Source organism: Psammomys obesus, unplaced genomic scaffold (genome assembly GCF_907164565.1).
Source record: "Psammomys obesus unplaced genomic scaffold, mPsaObe1.curated_primary_1811, whole genome shotgun sequence".
Taxonomy (NCBI): domain Eukaryota; kingdom Metazoa; phylum Chordata; class Mammalia; order Rodentia; family Muridae; genus Psammomys; species Psammomys obesus.
In genome coordinates this window covers 50,723,164-50,740,804 of record NW_026585895.1, presented here as the reverse complement: position 1 = coordinate 50,740,804, position 17,641 = coordinate 50,723,164, and the positions used below count along the sequence as shown (strand labels likewise).

The 17,641-nt window shown below is 52.7% G+C and overlaps 1 protein-coding gene across 5 annotated transcripts; it reads left to right on the top strand.

Moving 5' to 3' along the window:
• The first annotated feature begins 3,426 nt into the window (after nucleotides 1–3,426).
• Nucleotides 3,427–17,637, top strand: Pkn3 (protein kinase N3). 5 transcript variants are annotated; one of them, XM_055600762.1, is made up of 22 exons: nucleotides 3,427–3,497; nucleotides 5,103–5,331; nucleotides 5,537–5,685; nucleotides 6,151–6,262; nucleotides 6,335–6,462; nucleotides 6,643–6,826; nucleotides 8,674–8,820; nucleotides 8,898–9,007; nucleotides 9,119–9,262; nucleotides 10,431–10,506; nucleotides 10,590–10,752; nucleotides 11,063–11,162; nucleotides 11,257–11,324; nucleotides 13,269–13,332; nucleotides 13,479–13,570; nucleotides 13,872–14,048; nucleotides 15,276–15,338; nucleotides 15,463–15,539; nucleotides 16,434–16,576; nucleotides 16,660–16,767; nucleotides 16,930–17,010; nucleotides 17,109–17,637. In XM_055600762.1, exons 1-22 carry the CDS (start codon nucleotides 3,471–3,473, stop codon nucleotides 17,319–17,321), a joined length of 2,655 nt encoding a protein of 884 aa, XP_055456737.1. In that variant the 5' UTR covers nucleotides 3,427–3,470; the 3' UTR covers nucleotides 17,322–17,637. The 5 variants fall into 5 exon arrangements, with proteins under 5 accessions (XP_055456737.1, XP_055456734.1, XP_055456736.1 ...); XM_055600759.1 differs by having other exon boundaries at nucleotides 6,151–6,462; nucleotides 9,119–9,235; nucleotides 11,030–11,162; XM_055600761.1 differs by having other exon boundaries at nucleotides 6,151–6,462; nucleotides 11,066–11,162.
• The last annotated feature ends 4 nt before the right edge of the window (nucleotides 17,638–17,641 follow it).

Genomic DNA, 17,641 nt, shown 5'->3' with positions numbered 1-17,641 from the left:
TTTGTGTGTTGGTGTTATCTGTGAGTGTATGCCATGTGTGTGGTGCCCTTGGAGGACAGAAGAGACCAGCGGATCTCCTGATTCTGAAATTACTGTTTATTTATGGCCTACCTAACAGGTGGTAGGATTCAAACTCTGAACACACATATCGTCCACATTTAACTTGAGGTGGGGGGTTTTGTTTGGATGTGTTGAGGCTCGGTATCTATCCCTGGCTGTTATTTTGCTATGTAGATCAGGCTGCTCTGGAATTCAGAGATTGCCTTCTGTGTGCTGACATGCTCCATCATCTCCAGTTCAAGTGTAATTTTTATCAGGTTTAATGGATTGTAGTTGTGTGATTAGAGGAGGATCATAGCAATGATGGTGTGAACAGGTGATGTCAGCACTCATTTTACCAGAGACATAAAGCTGAAGCGGTGTTGTGTAGTGGGCTGGGGATTTTTAGGTGCATTAAATTGCAGCATTTGACCCTGTCACCCTCCAGCGCTGCAGAAGGAAACCAGGAGCATATGGGCACAGAGCCTTAGCCACCTGGAAACTGGAGCCCCATCAATGCTTCAGGGCGATTTAGGTTATTTTTTTGACTTTGTGATAGAGTCTCCCTACATCCCTGCCAGTCTTTGCACTCTGATCAGACTGGCCTCCACCTGCCTCTGCCTCCCCAGTGCTGGATTTGAAGACTTAACGTGTTACAGTATGTCTTACTGTTTTCAAGACTTTCTCTGTGGCCTTGGCTGTCCTGGACTCACTTTGTAGACCAGGGTGGCCTTGAACTCAGATGTCTCTGCCTCCCTGAGTGCTGGGATTACAGGTGTGTATCACTTTGCCCAACTATAAGTTAATTAAAAAAAAAAAAACAAAAAACTAAGTGAGGGTCAGAGGACTGGGATTTGATTCTCTTAACCATCTGGATTCTAGGATCTTCATTACTGGCAGCAAAATCCCTTTATACACAGCCACTTGTCCAAAGTGGAGTTTTGGAATCCGATTATTTGCTTAGCTTCTAGGAGTAGCAGTAGTACACCTGTCCAGTGAGAGGTTTTGTTGTCTTTTGGGATTTGTGTGGGTAGACAGGCTCACTAAAGAGGTCCACCTGGTAAGACTGGACATTATTGTTGCATGCATGCCTTTAATCCCAGACCAGAGGCAGAGGTGGGTGGAGTTCCAGGCCAGCACAGTCTATAGAGTGAATTCCAGGACAGCCAAGACTGCACAGTGAAACCCTATAGCAAGGAAAAATAAGTCCATCTGAGTGCTGGAATTACAGACATGTGCCACTGTTCCTCTCTTGGAATACATTTAACTGGTAAACTGTAACACTGGGCAGCTCAAAGGGAAAGAGTCTGTCTGATTCACGATCTTTAAAGAATCATGAGATTCTTTTGCTTCTGAATGGACGCTGAAGGCATGCCTGGTGAGACATTTACTCTTAGGGCAGTATATTAAGGCCTTGGCTCACCCCTGTGATCCAGCACAGGGACATGGAGAGTTCAGGGCCAGTCTGCGTCCAACCTGGGTTGCAGGTGATCCTGTCTCAAAATACGTAAGTGGGGTCCACGGAGATGGATCAGAGATTTAGAGCACTGCTCCTGCAGAGGACTTGAGTCTGATTCCTAACACCTACATGGTGGCTCATGACTCCAGTTCCAGGAGACCTGAAGTCTTCTGACACATACATGTAGACAAGACATATGAACAAGGTTCCTTTAAAAATGTTTAATGAAAGCAGCCCCCTACCTGGGGGTTGTGGCACACACTTAATCCTAGCACTTGGGAGGCAGAGGCGGGTAGATGGATAGCTGAGGTGGAGGCCAGCGTGGGCTACATGAGACCCCTTTTCTCAAGAGTCACCCTAGCAGGTCTCAAACTCACCATCTTGCCTCAGCTTTTCTGGTGCTGAGATCCTGACCTCAGGTTTGATCACATACTGCTGGTATGCATAGGATGCCAGAAAGAAAGTCACAGTGGCCTGCCATGGGGCAGGCAGGAAGAGCCAGCTTCTCTCCTCAGGCCTTTTTTATGGAAATTCTCCGCTCCCCCCCCCCCCCCCCCCCTTTTTTTTTTTTTTTTTTTTTGCTTTTCCAAGACAGGCTTTCTCTGTAGCCTTGGCTGCCCTGGAACTCACTCTAGACCGGACTGGCTTTGAACTCAGAGATCCACCTGCCTCTGCCTCCTGAATGCTGAGATTAATAGGCATGTGCCACCATACTTAGTGGAAATTGTTTTCTCTTTCTTTTTTCTTTTGTTTTTTCGAGACAAGATTTCCCTGTGTATTCCTGGCTGTCCTGGAACTGACAGAGATCTGCCTGCCCCTGCCTCCTGAGTGCTACGATTAAAGACACGTGTCACAACTGTCTGGCTACTGTGTGGAAATTCTTGAGAGTTGCTATTATAAGGTGCAAATGTCTTTCATCCTTACTATTACCCCTCCGAGTCAACACTGAGAGAGACATGTTAGGCTCTTGTGTGGGCATGCTGGTGCTTGGAGAGGGGAGAGCCTTGTGTGCTGTTCCTCAGGAATGTTCACGGTCTTGGCCTGAAGCTGCCCAGTGAGCCCAGGGATCTTGTCTTTACTAACTAGTATCAGGGTTACAAGTTTGCACCACCAGGCTTCGATTTTTTTCCTTACAGATTTTAAGGTGGGGTCTCACTGTGTGGCCCTGGCTAGTCAGGAACTGGCTGTGCAGTCCAGTGTGGCTGGAACTCAGACATCTGCCTGATGGCATTAAAGGCCTGCGCCACAGGCTTCTTGTGTTCTGTGTTTGAGACAAGCTCTCACTGTGTGGCTCTAGCTGGCCTGGAACTCACTGAGACCTTCCTGCCTCTGCCTCCCTAGTACTGGGATTGATGGCGAGGGTGTGGTGTGCTGGGAAAAGCTCCCTCTCCAACGTGCACGTGCACGTAGGCTTTTCATGGCCCTCCAGGCTTCTCCCCAGGCCCCACCCACTATGCACTGAACAAATCCCACGTGGGTTCTGGGGATAGAATCTTTGAGCTTGTAGCACTTTACTGAACTCGCTCCCCAGCCCCAAAGGAAAAGTCAGCGGATGCACTTCGAACCAAGCCTGAGTTGGTATATATCTTATTTGTGCGTGACCATAATTTGAATCAAGGTTTACTCCGCAACCGGACCAGACCCCCGCAAGCTGCGGCAAAGCTGGAGCAGAAACGCCCCCCCTCCCTCCCCGGCCTTCCCGTCGCTAGGAAGATCAGTTGGGCATAGCGTGAGCCGCCACAGCAGCAAGGGGCCCCAGAGCCGCGGAGCTGAACTAGGGAGTGGGGTCCGGGGCGCTGCTCCAGTGCTGCCGGGAGGGGGCGCTGCTCCCCAGCACCAGCCGGGCGAGCGGGTCTCCGGAGGGGGCGCCCGTCCCGCGCCGCTTCCCGGGAAGTTTCAAGTTTGAAAGTCTGGCGCTGAGGCCCGGGCTTCCGGAGCCGTAGTGGAGCGGAGGACTGGCCGGCGAGGCGCCATGGAGCAGGAGGGGGCGGCGCGCCAGGTGAACCAAGCGCGCGCAGCGGCAGCGTTTGTGGCCCAGGGCACCCCGCGCTCTGATCTTCCCTCCGGCCTCTCTGCCTGAGCCCTAGGTTAAGACTTTCTGGTCCCCGGGTTTCCGACAGGACGGAGATCCAGCCCGGCAACATGTGGAATGTGCCATGGGCGGGGATGGGCGGCAAGTTCCTTAAAATTAGGTCTTTTAGAGACTTTCAGGCGGGTGGGAGTTTGCCAGGAGCGCAGAGGTTGGGGTGCCGGCCCTCCGGGGCGGGGCGGGGGGAGGGGAGACAAGACTGTGAGAGCAGTGGGCGTTGTCCCCAACACACCACACCCACAGGCAAGAACACGCCACCATTGGCATCGAGCTCAGCAAAGGGCTGGGAACTTGGGTCCACCGAAGGCCCACAGTGTGTAGGGGTTCGAATTAGATGTGCCACTTAAGGTGGGAGAGAAGTAATGTTCTACCCCAGGGCAGCTAGGGGTAGGAGCAGGACACTGATGGCATCCCAGTGTCAAGTCAGGACAAGAGGTGAGGGCGAAGCGTGGTAGATAGGCGCACCTCAGTCATTCAGGCAGCCTGTAGGTCTGGCGCTCACCCCTCCCAGTACCCTTCCTCCGGAGATTCCTCTTGGCCTGTCTAGCTTGTACACATTTTCCGATTTCCTGTGAGCCTCCGCCCTGCAGCAGCAGCGAGGTGACTCAGGACCCTGGTGGCCAGCAGTCCCCCAGCTCTGTGAGGGCTTTGTTTGCTCAGGCCTTTGGCTCTGGCCTTCTTGCCTGGGGCGGTCAAAGGATTTCCTGAGCCTCGCCCTTGCCCTCTGACAACTAAGGCAGGACCAGCCAGCCTAGCTGAGGCCTGGGCTTGGGAGGATGGGGGACCCCCTAAACTGAGTAGCCATTCTTTCATGGGGCTCAGGAGATGGAACACAGAGAGGTAAGAAGGATAAAATAGGGTGGCTTCCAGGATCCTTGGAATGGGAAGGGGGAGTCAGCGGTCAGCCTCTGAGAGAGAGGTTTACCTCCATGCCTCTGATCTGCTACGCAGTCATGGGGTCTTTTATTTCCTGCCAGATCCCATCAGCTCTGCTTCTGCCACACTGTCTAAGGCAGAAGAAACAAGTTTTGGGGTTTTGGGCCCCTGGCTGCCTCCTGCATGTGACCTTGAGTGAATTTTTTGCATGTATTACCTCCCAGATTCATCTTGGTTCTGGGACCTAGAGAAAGCAGTGTAGCTGCCTGAGAGAGAATGGGGTTCTTCATTACACAGTGGCGGAGCCTCTGTGTTGCTTGTGTGAGTTCTTGCTCCTGGATAAAGTGAGAATGAGAACAGTGTGTGTGGATCTGTGGCACAGCTCTTGCTTACTTTCCCCAGTACCACAAAAAAGCAACTGCACAGACTAGTAGGCAATGTGTTGTTAGAGTGCTTTGATCTAGAACTCGGTACCCAGAAAGCACCATGGGAACCTGGTCTGTTTTCTCTCTCTCTTCTCTGAGAGAGAGACAGGAGCTAGACACTGCAGAGTTTTGAGACACCCTGGAGCTGGGCCTATTGCGTCTGTGCCCCTTTGCTGTGGCGGTGGGTAAGCTAAGGCCTCTCTGCCCTTTGCAGCCTGGGACTGGCCAGAGGGTCCCCAAGGATGAGAAGGAGACCCTTCGTCGAGCTATCCAGAAGGAGTTGAAGATCAAGCAGGGCGTGGAGAACATGCGGTGCGTGGCCACGGACCGACGCCACCTGGGCCACGTGCAGCAGCTGCTGAGGGCCTCCAACCGCCGCCTGGAGCAGTTGCACGGCGAGCTTCGGGAGCTGCATGCCCAGGTTCTGCTGCCGGCCTCAGCCGGTGAGTGAGGAGTCTGACCAGAGCCCAGGGAGCAGATCTGTGAACACCCTGATCCTGGCCTTGGCTCTGACCACTAGGCAAGAGCACCTGGCCACCCTGTATCATCCATGTTGCCAATAAAGCCAGGAAAGAAGGGAAGAGAGAGCCCTTCACCGAGGTCTGGACTCTGGTGGTAGGATCATGTGTCCCCTACCTACTTTTGCAGAGCCAGTGGCCTCAGGACTGCAGCCACCACAGACAGAGCAGGCAAGAGCTCGGCACTTGGAGGCTTTACAAAGGCAGCTGCAGGTAGAGCTGAAGGTGAAGCAGGGGGCCGAGAACATGATTCACACCTGTGCCAGCGGCACCGCCAAGGTAAGTAGCTAGTCTCTGATGGGGAGGCACAGGCCTGGCTTCCAATCTACCTGATGGGAGCCACTTAGCTCTCAGGTATGAAGAGTGCAAAGCCAGGCCATGTGCCAGTAGAGCAATGCCAACCCAGCCCTGGCTCTTCGTCTAATGCAGAGCTACAGTTGGGTGGTGAGGCAAGTTTCCAGTCCACACTCTGTAGGAAAGGCCCAACAGAAGTCTAGCAGAATAGCCGCCCGGCTGCCAGTCCCAGCTCCTTTCCACTCTAAATGTTCCATCCCACAGGATGCCCTAACACTTAGCTTGTCAAAATGGGGGTCGGGCTCTGCTCACCCTCTCCCCATCCCCATCACCTCATTCAACAAGGGAGGCTTGTAGGAGTTTGAACCTTGGCATAAGAGGAGGCTCAGCTCCAGGCCCTGGTGGTCTGCCGTTATCCCTGATCTGATGGGGGCGAGTGTCATGCCGTAGGAGAGGAAGCTCCTGGCAGCTGCCCAGCAGATGTTTAAGGACAGCCAGCTGAAAGTGGCGCTGCTGCGAATGAAGATAAGCAGCCTGGAGGCCAGCGGCCCTCCAGAGCCAGGTGAGGCCTCAGAGCAGGAAGGGTGGCGCCCCGGGGCCAGGGCTAAGGGCTCAGCTCACCTCCTCCCTGCAGGCCCCGACTTGCTGGCGGAGGAGCTGCAGCACCGGCTTCGAATTGAGACTGCTGTGGCTGCAGGGGCCAAGAATGTGGTGAAGCTGCTTGGTGGCCAGAGAATGCAGGATCGCAAGGCACTGGCCGAGGTCAGGCTGTGTCTCCCAGCTCGCTGCTCTTTCTACGGCTCTCTTACCTCTGTCCACCTGCTAGCGGTGCCTGCACCAAGGGCTTTCTGCCTGTGTAGGGCAGCAGTGAAGAACTCAAGGCATGGCTTGACCCCTTCAACCAACACCCCGTGTCTGTCTCTGCCTGCGTCTCCTTTGTAGGCCCAGGCCCAGCTCCAGGAATCTTCCCAGAAACTGGACCTCCTTCGGCTGGCCCTGGAATTGCTCCTGGAGAAGTTGCCTCCCACCCACTCTCTGCGCAGCAGGGTGACCAGAGAGCTTCGGACGGCCCTGCTTGGGAACCCCCAGCCTTTGGGGACACTTGTGAAACCCATTGCCCTGACAGGTAGGTAGCAAGGATTCCCTCTCACTTCAGAGGGCCCCTTACCCTTTGGAGAGGATCTGGAAGCATTTTAGGAAAGGGTTTGGTCCTACTGTGTGACCTTGGATAGCTCACATTCCTACTCTGATTCTCAGTTTATCCATCTGTAACATAGAAATGATAGTGGCTAGTTGTGGTGGTGCACACCTTTAACTCCAGAACTCAGGAGGCAGAAGCAGGTGGGTCTCTGAGTTCTAGCCTGGTCTATATAGTGAATTTCAGACTAGCCAGAGCTACACAGAGAGACCCTAAGTAAAGAAATGATAGAAATGTTAGTAGCGCCGACTCAGAGGGTTGCTTTGTAAATGGAATGACTGTGACTGCTTCAGCAGTGAACAGTCAGAGCTTGGCCAATGTGGATGTGATTTAAATGACTAAGGAATAAAGTAACAGTCAGCACACTCCCCTGGCAGCCTTGGGGGCCTGGGCAGCTTAAGCTATCAGAAGGTTCTTTGTTGCCCTGGCTGTCCTGGAACTCACTGTGTGGACCAGGCTGACTCAGAGATTCCTCTTGCCCCTGCCTCCCCAGCGCTGGGATTAAAGGTGTGCACCGCCACCATGAAGCCAGAAAGTTCTTTCATATGGAGCAAAGGTCTGTGTGCTTGTAGCAGGAGCTCACTGACAGGCAAGCAGTCATGTGAGCTGCAAGCTAGAGCTTGGCTGATGCCTGCTGCAGAACACAGTGAAGAGGGTTTCACAGAGCCCTGTTCTGTGTGGGCCCTTCACCTGGTCTTGGATCATCAAGGGGGGCTCCCTAGAAGAGGCGGAGTCTGAGCTTGACCTTGGCACCTCATGACTTATAGTCAAGTCAACAAGTTGAGAAAACAGAGAGGGAGCCTGTTTCTATAAAGGCAAAGAATTGCCAGTCGTGGTGGCATATGCCTGTAATCCCAGCACTCAGGAAGGCGGAGGCAGGTGGATGGCAGTGAGTTTGAGGCCAGCCTGGTTTACAAAGCGAGTCCAGGACAGCTAAGGCTATACAGAGAAATCCTATCTCAAAAAGCCAAAAAAAAAAAAAAAAAAAAGCAAAGAATTTGAGACTAGGGATTAGCCATGGGAGGGACTTGGTTAAGTTCTTGCCTAGTGTGCATGAAGCACTGGGTTCGATCCCCAGCACCATATAAACTGGTTATGGTAGCACACACCTATGATCCAAGGCCCTGGGAAGTGAGGCAAGAGAATCAGGAGTTCTTTAGTTACATATCTTTAAAAAGCCGAGAATCTATATCCTAGTTTGTGGCTGACACTCCATTTCCTAAGGTGTGCATATTGCCTGGACACCACCCTTAGTGTCTCTGTAAGGTCTTCAGGCCCAGTCTAGCAAAAAGGTGTTCCCAGACTCAGGCTTTGTCCTCAGGAGCTCCTGGCTTTCCGTTGCTTCCTCTCCTTTCTTCTACCCTTTGAGACAAAACTCCCGGCGATCTCATATTCTGTCTGCCTTCAGGACTCACCCTCACTGTTCAGATGGGAGCAAATAGGGTGGGCCACCAGGCTGCTGCTCGTGGCCCCAGGCTCCTGTGTACTTGAGGCCCTGGTGGTCCCCAGGCCCTGAGCTCATGGCAGCAGCTTGCCCCACCCTGTGGCTCCACACAGCTCTGCAGGAAGTCCTGTTCTTGCAGTGCTGCTGTGTCCTGCCCCCGCACAGGCGCCATCATGCTGAGCTTGATGGGTGTCTACCAAGGCCTGGTGTGAACATGGCTTAGATCAGCTGCTCCTAACTCCAACCTCCCTGGAGCAGGTGGCATCCCTCTGGGGTCCCGCAGCCCACTGGCTGCGGCTCCTGACAAAGTGCCCTTCCGACTCCCAACCAGGCACGCTGCAGGTCCGCCTCCTGGGCTGTGGACAACTGCTGACGGCTGTGCCTGGACGCTCTCCCATGGCTGCCCTGGCAGGTAGCCCGTCTGAGGGCTGGCTCCGAACCAGGTCCAGGCAGCAGCGTGCTGGAGGTGAACTAGCCAGTGAGTAAGGGGGATCCATAGAAGGTGGTGGGGCCCCCGCTCTGGATAAGCCCTGAATCCAAGCCTTGTCACCACAGGTGAGGTACTGGCTGTGTTGAAGGTTGACAACCGTGTTGTGGGCCAGACAGGATGGGGACAGGTGGCTGAGAAATCCTGGGACCAGGCTTTTACCATCTCCTTGAACCGAGTAAGGCTGGCCTTTGTGTGGACAGGGTTAGCTGTGAGCTACAGAGAAGGAGGCCACTCAGGTGAGGGCTGATGCCAAGCCCCAGTCCTCAGCCTGGTCTTTCTCACATAGGCCCGAGAGCTGGAGATCGGGGTTCACTGGCGGGACTGGCGACAGTTGTGTGGTGTGGCCTTCCTGAAGCTGGAGGACTTCCTGGACAATGCCTGTCACCAACTTTCTCTCAGCCTGGTGCCTCAGGGGCGGCTCTTTGCCGAGGTTCCCACTGACCCTTGACCTCTAACAGAGGGTCTTTAGGACTGATGCTTTGGGTTGGGGAGATGGCTCAGTGGGTAGCGTGTGCTTACTGTGCAAGCATGAGGACCTGCGTGCAGGCCCCTAGCATCCATGCAAACCCAGGTGTGGTGGCGAGTCTATACCCGCACGGCTGGCAGAGATGGACCCGGCTCACTGGCCAGCCAGTCTAGCCGAAACAGTGAGTTCCAGGTTCTGTGGGAGATCCTGTCTCAAAAACTAAGGTGTAAAGGCAGACACCCCAGTATGGTGTCAACCTCTGACTACATAGCTGAGCATGCCTGCATGTATGTGTGCGTGCATTGTAAAGACTGGCACCTCATGCCAGTGTGGGACTTGGGGACTGGAGATAGCTCCACAGGGAGCCTCACACCTCTATACTGACTTGGCCTTGCCTCGTCTGTCACCTTGAGTAGGTGCCTCTTCTGTGGGCCTCAGTCTCCCCACTGGTACCAGTGAGGATGAGCCTCTCATACTGTTTCATTCTATTGTTTTGATAAAATTCAGAACAAAAGCAGCTGAAGGGAGGGAAGGGCTTACTTCAATGTACAAATTTACAGCCTAGCTTTTTTCTTTTTTTGTTGTTTGTTTTGTTTTTGTTGTGTTTTTCTGAGACAGGGTTTCTCTTCATAGCCCTGACTGTCCTAGAACTTGTTCTGTAGAGCAGGCTGGCGTGGAACTCACAGAGATCCACCTCCTTTTTTCTCCTAAGTACTGGGATCAAAAGTGTGCTTACAGCTTATCTTGAAGGAAGTTGGGACAGAAACTTAATAAGCAGGAACTTAAAGCAGAAACCAGGAGGAACCCTGTTTGCTGGCTTACTCTCTGCCTCCCTCAGAAAACTATCTCATGTTGCTAGCTCTCTTTTGTAGCCCAGAACCACCTGCCTAGGGATAGTGCCACCCACAGTGTGCTAGACCTCCTGAATCAATTAACAGTGAGGACAGTCCCTCCCAGACATGCCCACAAGCCATGTAGTCCAGGCAGTTCCTCTCCCAGGATTCTGGGTGTGTCATATTGACAGTTAAAGCTAACTAGGCTGCCTCTACAGTTGAGACTGGGAGCTGGCACTTGGGGACTAGCCAGTGGGCTGGAAAATGGCCAGGCTTCAGCTCTGCCCATGTCCCTTTAGGTAACTTTCTGCGAACCTGTCATTGAAAGGAGGCCTCGGCTGCAGAGGCAGAGACGCATTTTCTCTAAGCGCAGAGGTATGGAGGGCGGGGACTGTGTGAGGAGAGGGTTAGGCTGGCCATCGTGATGGTGAGGCTGAGGCCCCATCTGCCTCGTCCAGGCCAGGACTTCCTGAGGGCTTCCCAGATGAACCTCAGCCTGGCAGCCTGGGGGCGCCTGGTCATGAGCCTGCTGCCCCCCTGCAGCTCACCGAGCACAGTCAGTCCCCCTAAAGGGCGGCCTCCAGCGGCAGCCTGCGGGACCTCCAACTCTGCCTCCCCCAGGTGAGCCACTTCTCTGCGCTTCTCTGCTGCCTCCAGGTTCTGTGGGTGTTTTGTCTTCTGCCTCCCACTCACCCTCTGAGCCTCCCTGTCCTTTCACTTGGCCATGCCCCTCCCACTTCTGCCTGGGCTGAGACACCCCCCCCTTTTTTTTTTTGGTTTCTCAAGACAGGGTTTCTCTGTGTAGCCTTGGCTGTCCTGGATTTACTTTGTAGACCAGGCTGACCTCGAACTCATAGAGATCCACCTGCCTCTGCCTCCCGGAATGCTGGGATTACAGGTGTGCACCTTGCCCGTCTTCTCCTTCGCACAGTAGCTTCCTGCCCACAAAGACTCTCTCGGAAAAAGACATGAAGCCTCCACCCAAGCCCCCGCGCCTCTATCTGCTTCAAGAACCATCCTCGGGAACTCCTGTAAGGGATTCTGGAGGTCGGGCAGACCCAGAGGCTGCCAGGAGGGAAGGAGGGGCAGCACTCTGCTCAGGCCTGAACCCATCTGTTCTCACAGAGCTTCAAGCGCCCCCACATGGACTCTAGAACTGGAGCAGTGCCCGCCATGGCGGCCTTACCCACCAGGTACTCACTGGCTTCCATTCATTCAGAGACTTCTGTGGGTTTTTTTTTTTTTTTTGTTTTGTTTTTGTTTTTTTTTTTAAAGATTTATTTATTATTTATATAACATTCTGCCTGCACACCAGATCTTACTATAGATCAACCACCATGTGGTTGCTGGGAATTGAACTCAGGACCTTTGGAAGAACAAGGAGTGTTCTTAACCTCTGAGCCATCTCTCCAGCCCGAAACTTATGTTTTTTAAAGATGTGTGTGTGTGTGTGTGTGTGTGTGTGTCTATCTGTCTGTCTGCCTGAATATGCACACCAACCTGTGTGGAAGTTAGCACACAACTTTTTTTTTTTTTAAAAGATTTATTTATCATGTATACAATGTCTGTGTACATATACAGAAGAGGGCACCAGATCTCATTATAGATGGTTATGAGCCACCATGTGGTTGCTGGGAATTGAACTCAGGACCTTTGGAAGAGCAGACAGTGCTCTTAACCTCTGAGCCATCTCTCCAGCCCAGCACACAACTTTTTAGTGATTCCTTTATGTTTTATACCTGTTGGTGTTTTGCCTGCATGTATGACTGTGTGAGGGTGCAGATCCACTGGAAGCAGAGTTACAGACAGTTGTGAGCTGCCATGTTGGTGCTGGGAGTCGAGCCTGGCTCCTTCGGAAGAGCGGCCAGTGCTCTTCTGAACCATCTTTCTAGTGGAGCACAACTTTCTGGGAGATAGTTCTCTCAATCCACTTCTGGATTTTTTTTTTTTTTAATGAAAGAGATTTATTAGATGGAGGTGGAGAGAGATAGAGGAAAGGAAAGAGAGAGACATGGTAGGGGTCCCCAGGAAAGAAAGCAAGGTAGAGAGAGCAAGAGAGGAGAGTAACAGAGGTAGGTAAGAGGGCAGTCCACTTCATTTCTGAGGCAGGGTCGAATTATTTCTGCCACTGTGCTTGCTGCTCACATACTTGAACTTCCAGCTGCTACTCCCCTCTCCACCTCCCACCACGCCTGAGGAATGCTGGGGCTGGGGCTTCAGATGTGTGCCAGCCATTGCATCTGGTCCTTTCTTTCTTTCTTTCTTTCTTTCTTTCTTTCTTTCTTTCTTTCTTTCTTTCTTTCTTTCTCTTTCTTTCTTTCTTCTTTCTCTTTCTTCCTTCTTTCTCTTTCTTTCTTTTTACTTTCTTTTTCTCTTTTTCTTTCTCTTCCTTCTTCTTTCTTTCTTCCTTCCTTCCTTTCTTCCTTCCCTTCCTTCTTCCTTCCTTCCTTCCTTCCTTCTTTCCTTCTCTCTCTTTCTTTCTGTCTCTCTCTCTCTCTGTACACTGTTGGCTCTCCTGGAACTTGCCTTGTAGAGGCAGGCTGGCCTTGAATTCACAGAGATGGCCTGTCTCTGCCTCTGGAGTACTGGGATTAGAAATGTGCACCACCAGGGACTGGAGAGATGGCTCAGAGGTTAAGAACACTGGCGGTTTCTTCCAAAGGTCCCGAGTTCAATTCCCAGCAACCACATGGTGGCTTATAACCATCTATAGTGGGATCTGGTGCCTCTTCTGGTGCACAGGTACACATGTAGACTGAGTGCTGTATAAGTAATAAATTAATTAACTAAAAAAATGTGTACCACCACTGCCTGGCTTTCATCTGGCTTTTCTAAAGTGGGTTTTGGGCATGGAAGTTAAGCCATTTTACCTGCCTGAGACTTACTCTTTTTAAAAATAAGGTCTTACTGTATAGCTGGCCTTGAACTTGTGACTTTCCTGGGTCTGCAGTCTTGGTGCACCACCACTTACTCATTGTACCCATTAGTTGGCACCTCACCCCCTGGCTCTTTGGGTTTACAAACTGGCTTGCTCAGTGTCTTCTTTCTGTGGTGAATGCAGTGGGGATAGCCTAAGCGGGGACAGGAAGGCCTGACCTCGGTCCTAGTCAGCTCCCTACTCCCTTTCTGTCTTGCAGGAAACCCCCCAGGCTTCAGGACTTCCGATGCTTGGCTGTACTGGGCCGGGGCCACTTTGGGAAGGTAGTGACTTGAGGGTGGCGCAGTGTGGTCAGTGGGGGGCGAGCCTGAGTACATTAGCTAGGAGACGCTGCGTTGGAGGGTGCTGTGTGGGGAGGTGAAGGCTCTCTGTCCTTCCTACCCAGAGCCTAACTCTTTCTGGTCCCCAGGTCCTCCTGGTCCAGTACAAAGGAACAGGAAAATACTACGCTATCAAGGCACTGAAGAAGCAGGAAGTGCTGGGCCGGGATGAGATTGACAGGTTGTATAACTGAGAAGTATCTAATGCCGGAACCCTTGGGTGGCTGGCCTGGGCTCCAGAAGGTAGATTAAGAGCCAGGTTCAGGTTCACTTTTTGGCACTGGGAAAACCCTCTCATCTTTTAGCACCTCGGGCTGCTCGTCTGTAAGTAGGATCATGGTAGTTTTGCAGGTTTGAAACCTTCCCCATCTGTGATCCATCAACTTGCTACCTTAGCACTTTGAGTACCCATTCAGCCAGAGGCATTGGGTGGATGTCAGGGCAGAGCCCATGGAGGTTCCATTCCATGTTCTCCCTTGCAGCCTGTACTGTGAGAAGCGGATCCTGGAGGCTGTGGGTTGCACAGGGCACCCCTTCCTGCTGTCCCTTCTTGCCTGCTTCCAGACCTCCAGCCATGCCTGCTTTGTTACTGAGTTTGTGCCTGGAGGAGATCTCATGATGCAGATCCACGAGGATGTCTTTCCTGAGCCACAGGCCTGGTGAGTTCCCTGGTTACTTGGCACTTGCTCCCTTTGGGTAGGGAGTACCAACAAGACAAATAGCACAGTTTGGAGGAGATTTGGTGGAACATTACAGCATCTGGCAACTCCTTTGGCATAGCTGTGGATGGGCTCTGTCATCACAGTTTTGTAAGGTTGCTCCAGGGATGGGAACCATGCTTGCACACCCCCAGCACGGGGTGGTGGCGGCAATCACGCACTTCATGCTCTGTTAGTGCAGTCAAACTCAGCGCATCAACTCTGACCCTAGTGTGCGACCCTGAGATCCTCATTTGATACTATGTATGTGTGGCCATGTGCAAGTGTGTGCAGGAGCCCTCAGCGGCCAGAAGAGGGTGCCAGATCTCTTGGAGCTGGAGTGGCGGTTTGTTGAGAGCCACCTGATGTAAGAAACCCAGTTTGGGATGGGAATTGGGACAAGGAGTAGTCCTTCCTCTTAAATGCTGGGCCATCTCCCCAGCCTCTCAGATACTGATTTGAGGGAAAGTCATGATGATTACCCCCCACAGGCTGCCCTACTGGGCATTGAACCCAGGACTTAGTGTATGGCAGGCAAGTGCTCTTACCACTGAGCCACATCCCCAGCCTGCCCTCCCTCTGTGTTTCCGTTTCTGTTTGTTTTATGTTTTTTCAAGGCAGGGTTTCTCTGTGTAGCCTTCCCTGTTCTGGAACTTGCTCTGTAGACAGGCTGGCCTTGAACTCACAGAGATCTATCTGCCACCTTTGCTTCCTGTTGCCACCATCACCACTGACACAGCCACCAGCCTTCTGTGTTTTGTTTTGTTTGAGTTTTTAGGGTTTTTTTTGTTTTGTTTTGAAACAGGGTTTCACTGTGTAGCTTTGGCTGTCCTGAACTCACTTTGTAGACCAGGCTCGCCTTGGGATTAAAGGTGGCATGCACCACCAGGCCAGGCCGTTTGTGTTTTTGAAAGAGGGTTCCACAACATAGACCAGGCTGGCCTCAAACTTGCTGTTGCCCTGCCTCAGCCTCCCAAGTGGCTGGGTTATAGCCCTATACCACTAGATCTACTGGCTCTGCCATACTTGAGCCCAGGAAGAACAGGTCACTAATCTATGGCAACCCTGGGATTCTTTGGGTCCTTCCATCCCTGGCACATTACTTTTTCTCATCCATGCCTGAATCTGGCTGGGGCCTTCTGGTGCCTTCTCGCACCGGGCCTGAATTCTCTCTGTACCACCCCTCAGCTTCTACCTGGCCTGTGTGGTCCTGGGGCTGCAGTTCCTACATGAGAAGAGGATCATTTACAGGTAGTCTTTGCCCAGGAAATGCCAGGGCAGGCCATTCCAGGGTGGGCCTTCGCTCCCCCGTGCTGCTGCTCTGCCCCATCCTCAGCCCTTCTTGGCCCCTCTGACCCGCACCACCCGCCATCAGGGATCTGAAGCTGGATAACCTTCTGCTGGACGCCCAGGGATTCCTCAAGATTGCGGACTTTGGACTATGCAAGGAAGGTGGGCCCCGCCCTGGAATCTCATCCTCCCACCTTGCCCAGGCCAGCCAGAAATCTCTTCACTCATGCTGTCCAGGCTCCCCAACCCTGGCCTTGACTCCTGACCCATGTTTAGGGAAACAGCTGTGAATATGAATTCTGGCTCTCCCTAATTTGTCAGAAAATCTGACAAAGTTAGGACTGAAAAGGGCATTTGTTCTTCCTTTTATGGTCTTGGCACATGAGTTTGGCAGAGACAGTTTCCTCTTAGTCACGGGCTGCCCAATGACCTTGGCCTAGAGAGTCTAGGAGACACGCAAGCCTTATTATTGGTTATCATAGAGGCTGGCAGCAATTGAGAAGTATGTATATATAAATGTATTTGTACTGCTGGATTTAGAGCCACGGTTTCACATATGCTAGGCTGAGTCACACCTCTATCTCTAGCCGTGATTTTATACATTTTTTTGTATTTAGAAATTTTGTGTGAGCCAGGTGCAGTGGCACACACCTATAATCCCAGCACTTAAGTGGCAGAGGCAGGTGGAGCTCTGTGAGTTCGAGGTTAGCCTGGTCTGCAGAGTGAGTTCCAGGACAGCTAAGGCTACATAGAGAAACCCTGTCTTGAAAAAAAACCAAACAACCCAAAACAAAAATTTTGTGTGTTGTACATACATGTAAGTCTGTGCACCAGATGCATGCTTAGTGCCTGTGGAGGCCTTAAGAGGGCTTCAGATGGCTTGAAACTGAAGTTACAGACAGTCGCAAGCCATCATGTGGGTGCTGGGAATCAAACGTAGGTTCTCTCTTAACCCCTGAGCCATCTCTTCAGCTCCCCTTCCACTGATTCTTATAACCCGAGGTTAGACCGAGCGGGCCACACCAAAGCAGGCACTGGTGTGGATGTCGGTTGCAGGGATTGGCTTTGGTGACCGGACGAGCACCTTCTGTGGTACCCCAGAGTTCCTGGCCCCTGAAGTTTTGACTCAGGAGGCGTATACTCGAGCTGTGGACTGGTGGGGCCTGGGTGTGCTGCTCTATGAGATGCTAGTGGGTGAGGTAAGTGCTGAGAGGGCTTCTGGGGTCTCTGGGGTGGGGACAGTGGGAGAGCCTGCACAGCCTGAAGAACCCCATTTCCACAGTGCCCATTCCCGGGGGACACAGAAGAGGAGGTGTTTGAGTGCATCGTTAATGCAGATGTCCCGTATCCCCACTTTCTGTCAGTGCAAGGACTAGAGCTCATTCAGAAGGTGAGTCCCAAGGTCCAGGGCTTGGCCAGGCACTTGCCTGAGACTCGTGTGTACCCTGCCAATACCTTGGGGACCTATGGCACAGCTTAAATAAGGTACCCATGGGGCAGCCAGCACCTGAGTGGCATGCCCCAGGTTCACACTTGCCCTGCTTCCTGCCAGCTCCTCCAGAAGTGCCCAGAGAAGCGTCTAGGGGCAGGAGAGCGGGATGCCGAGGAGATCAAGGTTCAGGCATTCTTCAGGGTAAGGAGGCAGGACCCAGCCTGGTGAGGTAGCAGGGCTGGGTGACCCCTGTGGTCTGCTGTGCCCACCTTCTCACACTCCTCTACGCTTGATCACAGACGACCAACTGGCAGGCCTTGCTTGCCCGCACCGTCCAGCCCCCCTTCGTGCCTACTCTCTGTGGCCCTGCAGACCTCCGCTACTTCGAGGAAGAGTTCACCTGCCTGCCTCCAACCCTGACCCCACCAGTCCCCCAGAGTTCCCTCACACCTCGACAGCAGGCCGTCTTCCGGGACTTTGACTTTGTATCTGAGCAGTTCCTAGAGTCCTGAGGGTCTCTTGACACCCCTGTCAGACTGAGAACCCTCTACTTTTCCATGTGCCCAGGGCCAGGGTATTTAATGAGTGTGTGGGCTCCAGTGGGCGTGGGGCTGCTGCTGGAGGCTTCCCTCGGTGTCCTGGAGTGAGCTGTCTCTAGCCCCCACTAACACTCTTCTACTTCCTGGTAGTACCCAGGCCAGGAAAGGCCCGACAGCAGCACAGTCCGCTTTGTTTTTTTAATACTTGCCTTTATAGAGCATTAAATTAATAAAACTGTACACTTGAGGTAGCCAGGCCAGGGGTTGTGGAGCGCCCCTCTCCCACTCATGTC

What these genes read in the sequence shown, in the direction of transcription:
- Pkn3 (XM_055600757.1), top strand. Translation starts at nt 3,471, where the DNA reads ATGGAGCAGGAGGGGGCGGCGCGCCAG. An exon ending in GTGCCAGCGGCACCGCCAAG is followed by an intron (nt 5,686 to 6,150) that starts GTAAGTAGCTAG and finishes GTCATGCCGTAG; the next exon opens with GAGAGGAAGCTCCTGGCAGC. An exon ending in AGGTTCAGGCATTCTTCAGG is followed by an intron (nt 17,011 to 17,108) that starts GTAAGGAGGCAG and finishes GCTTGATCACAG; the next exon opens with ACGACCAACTGGCAGGCCTT.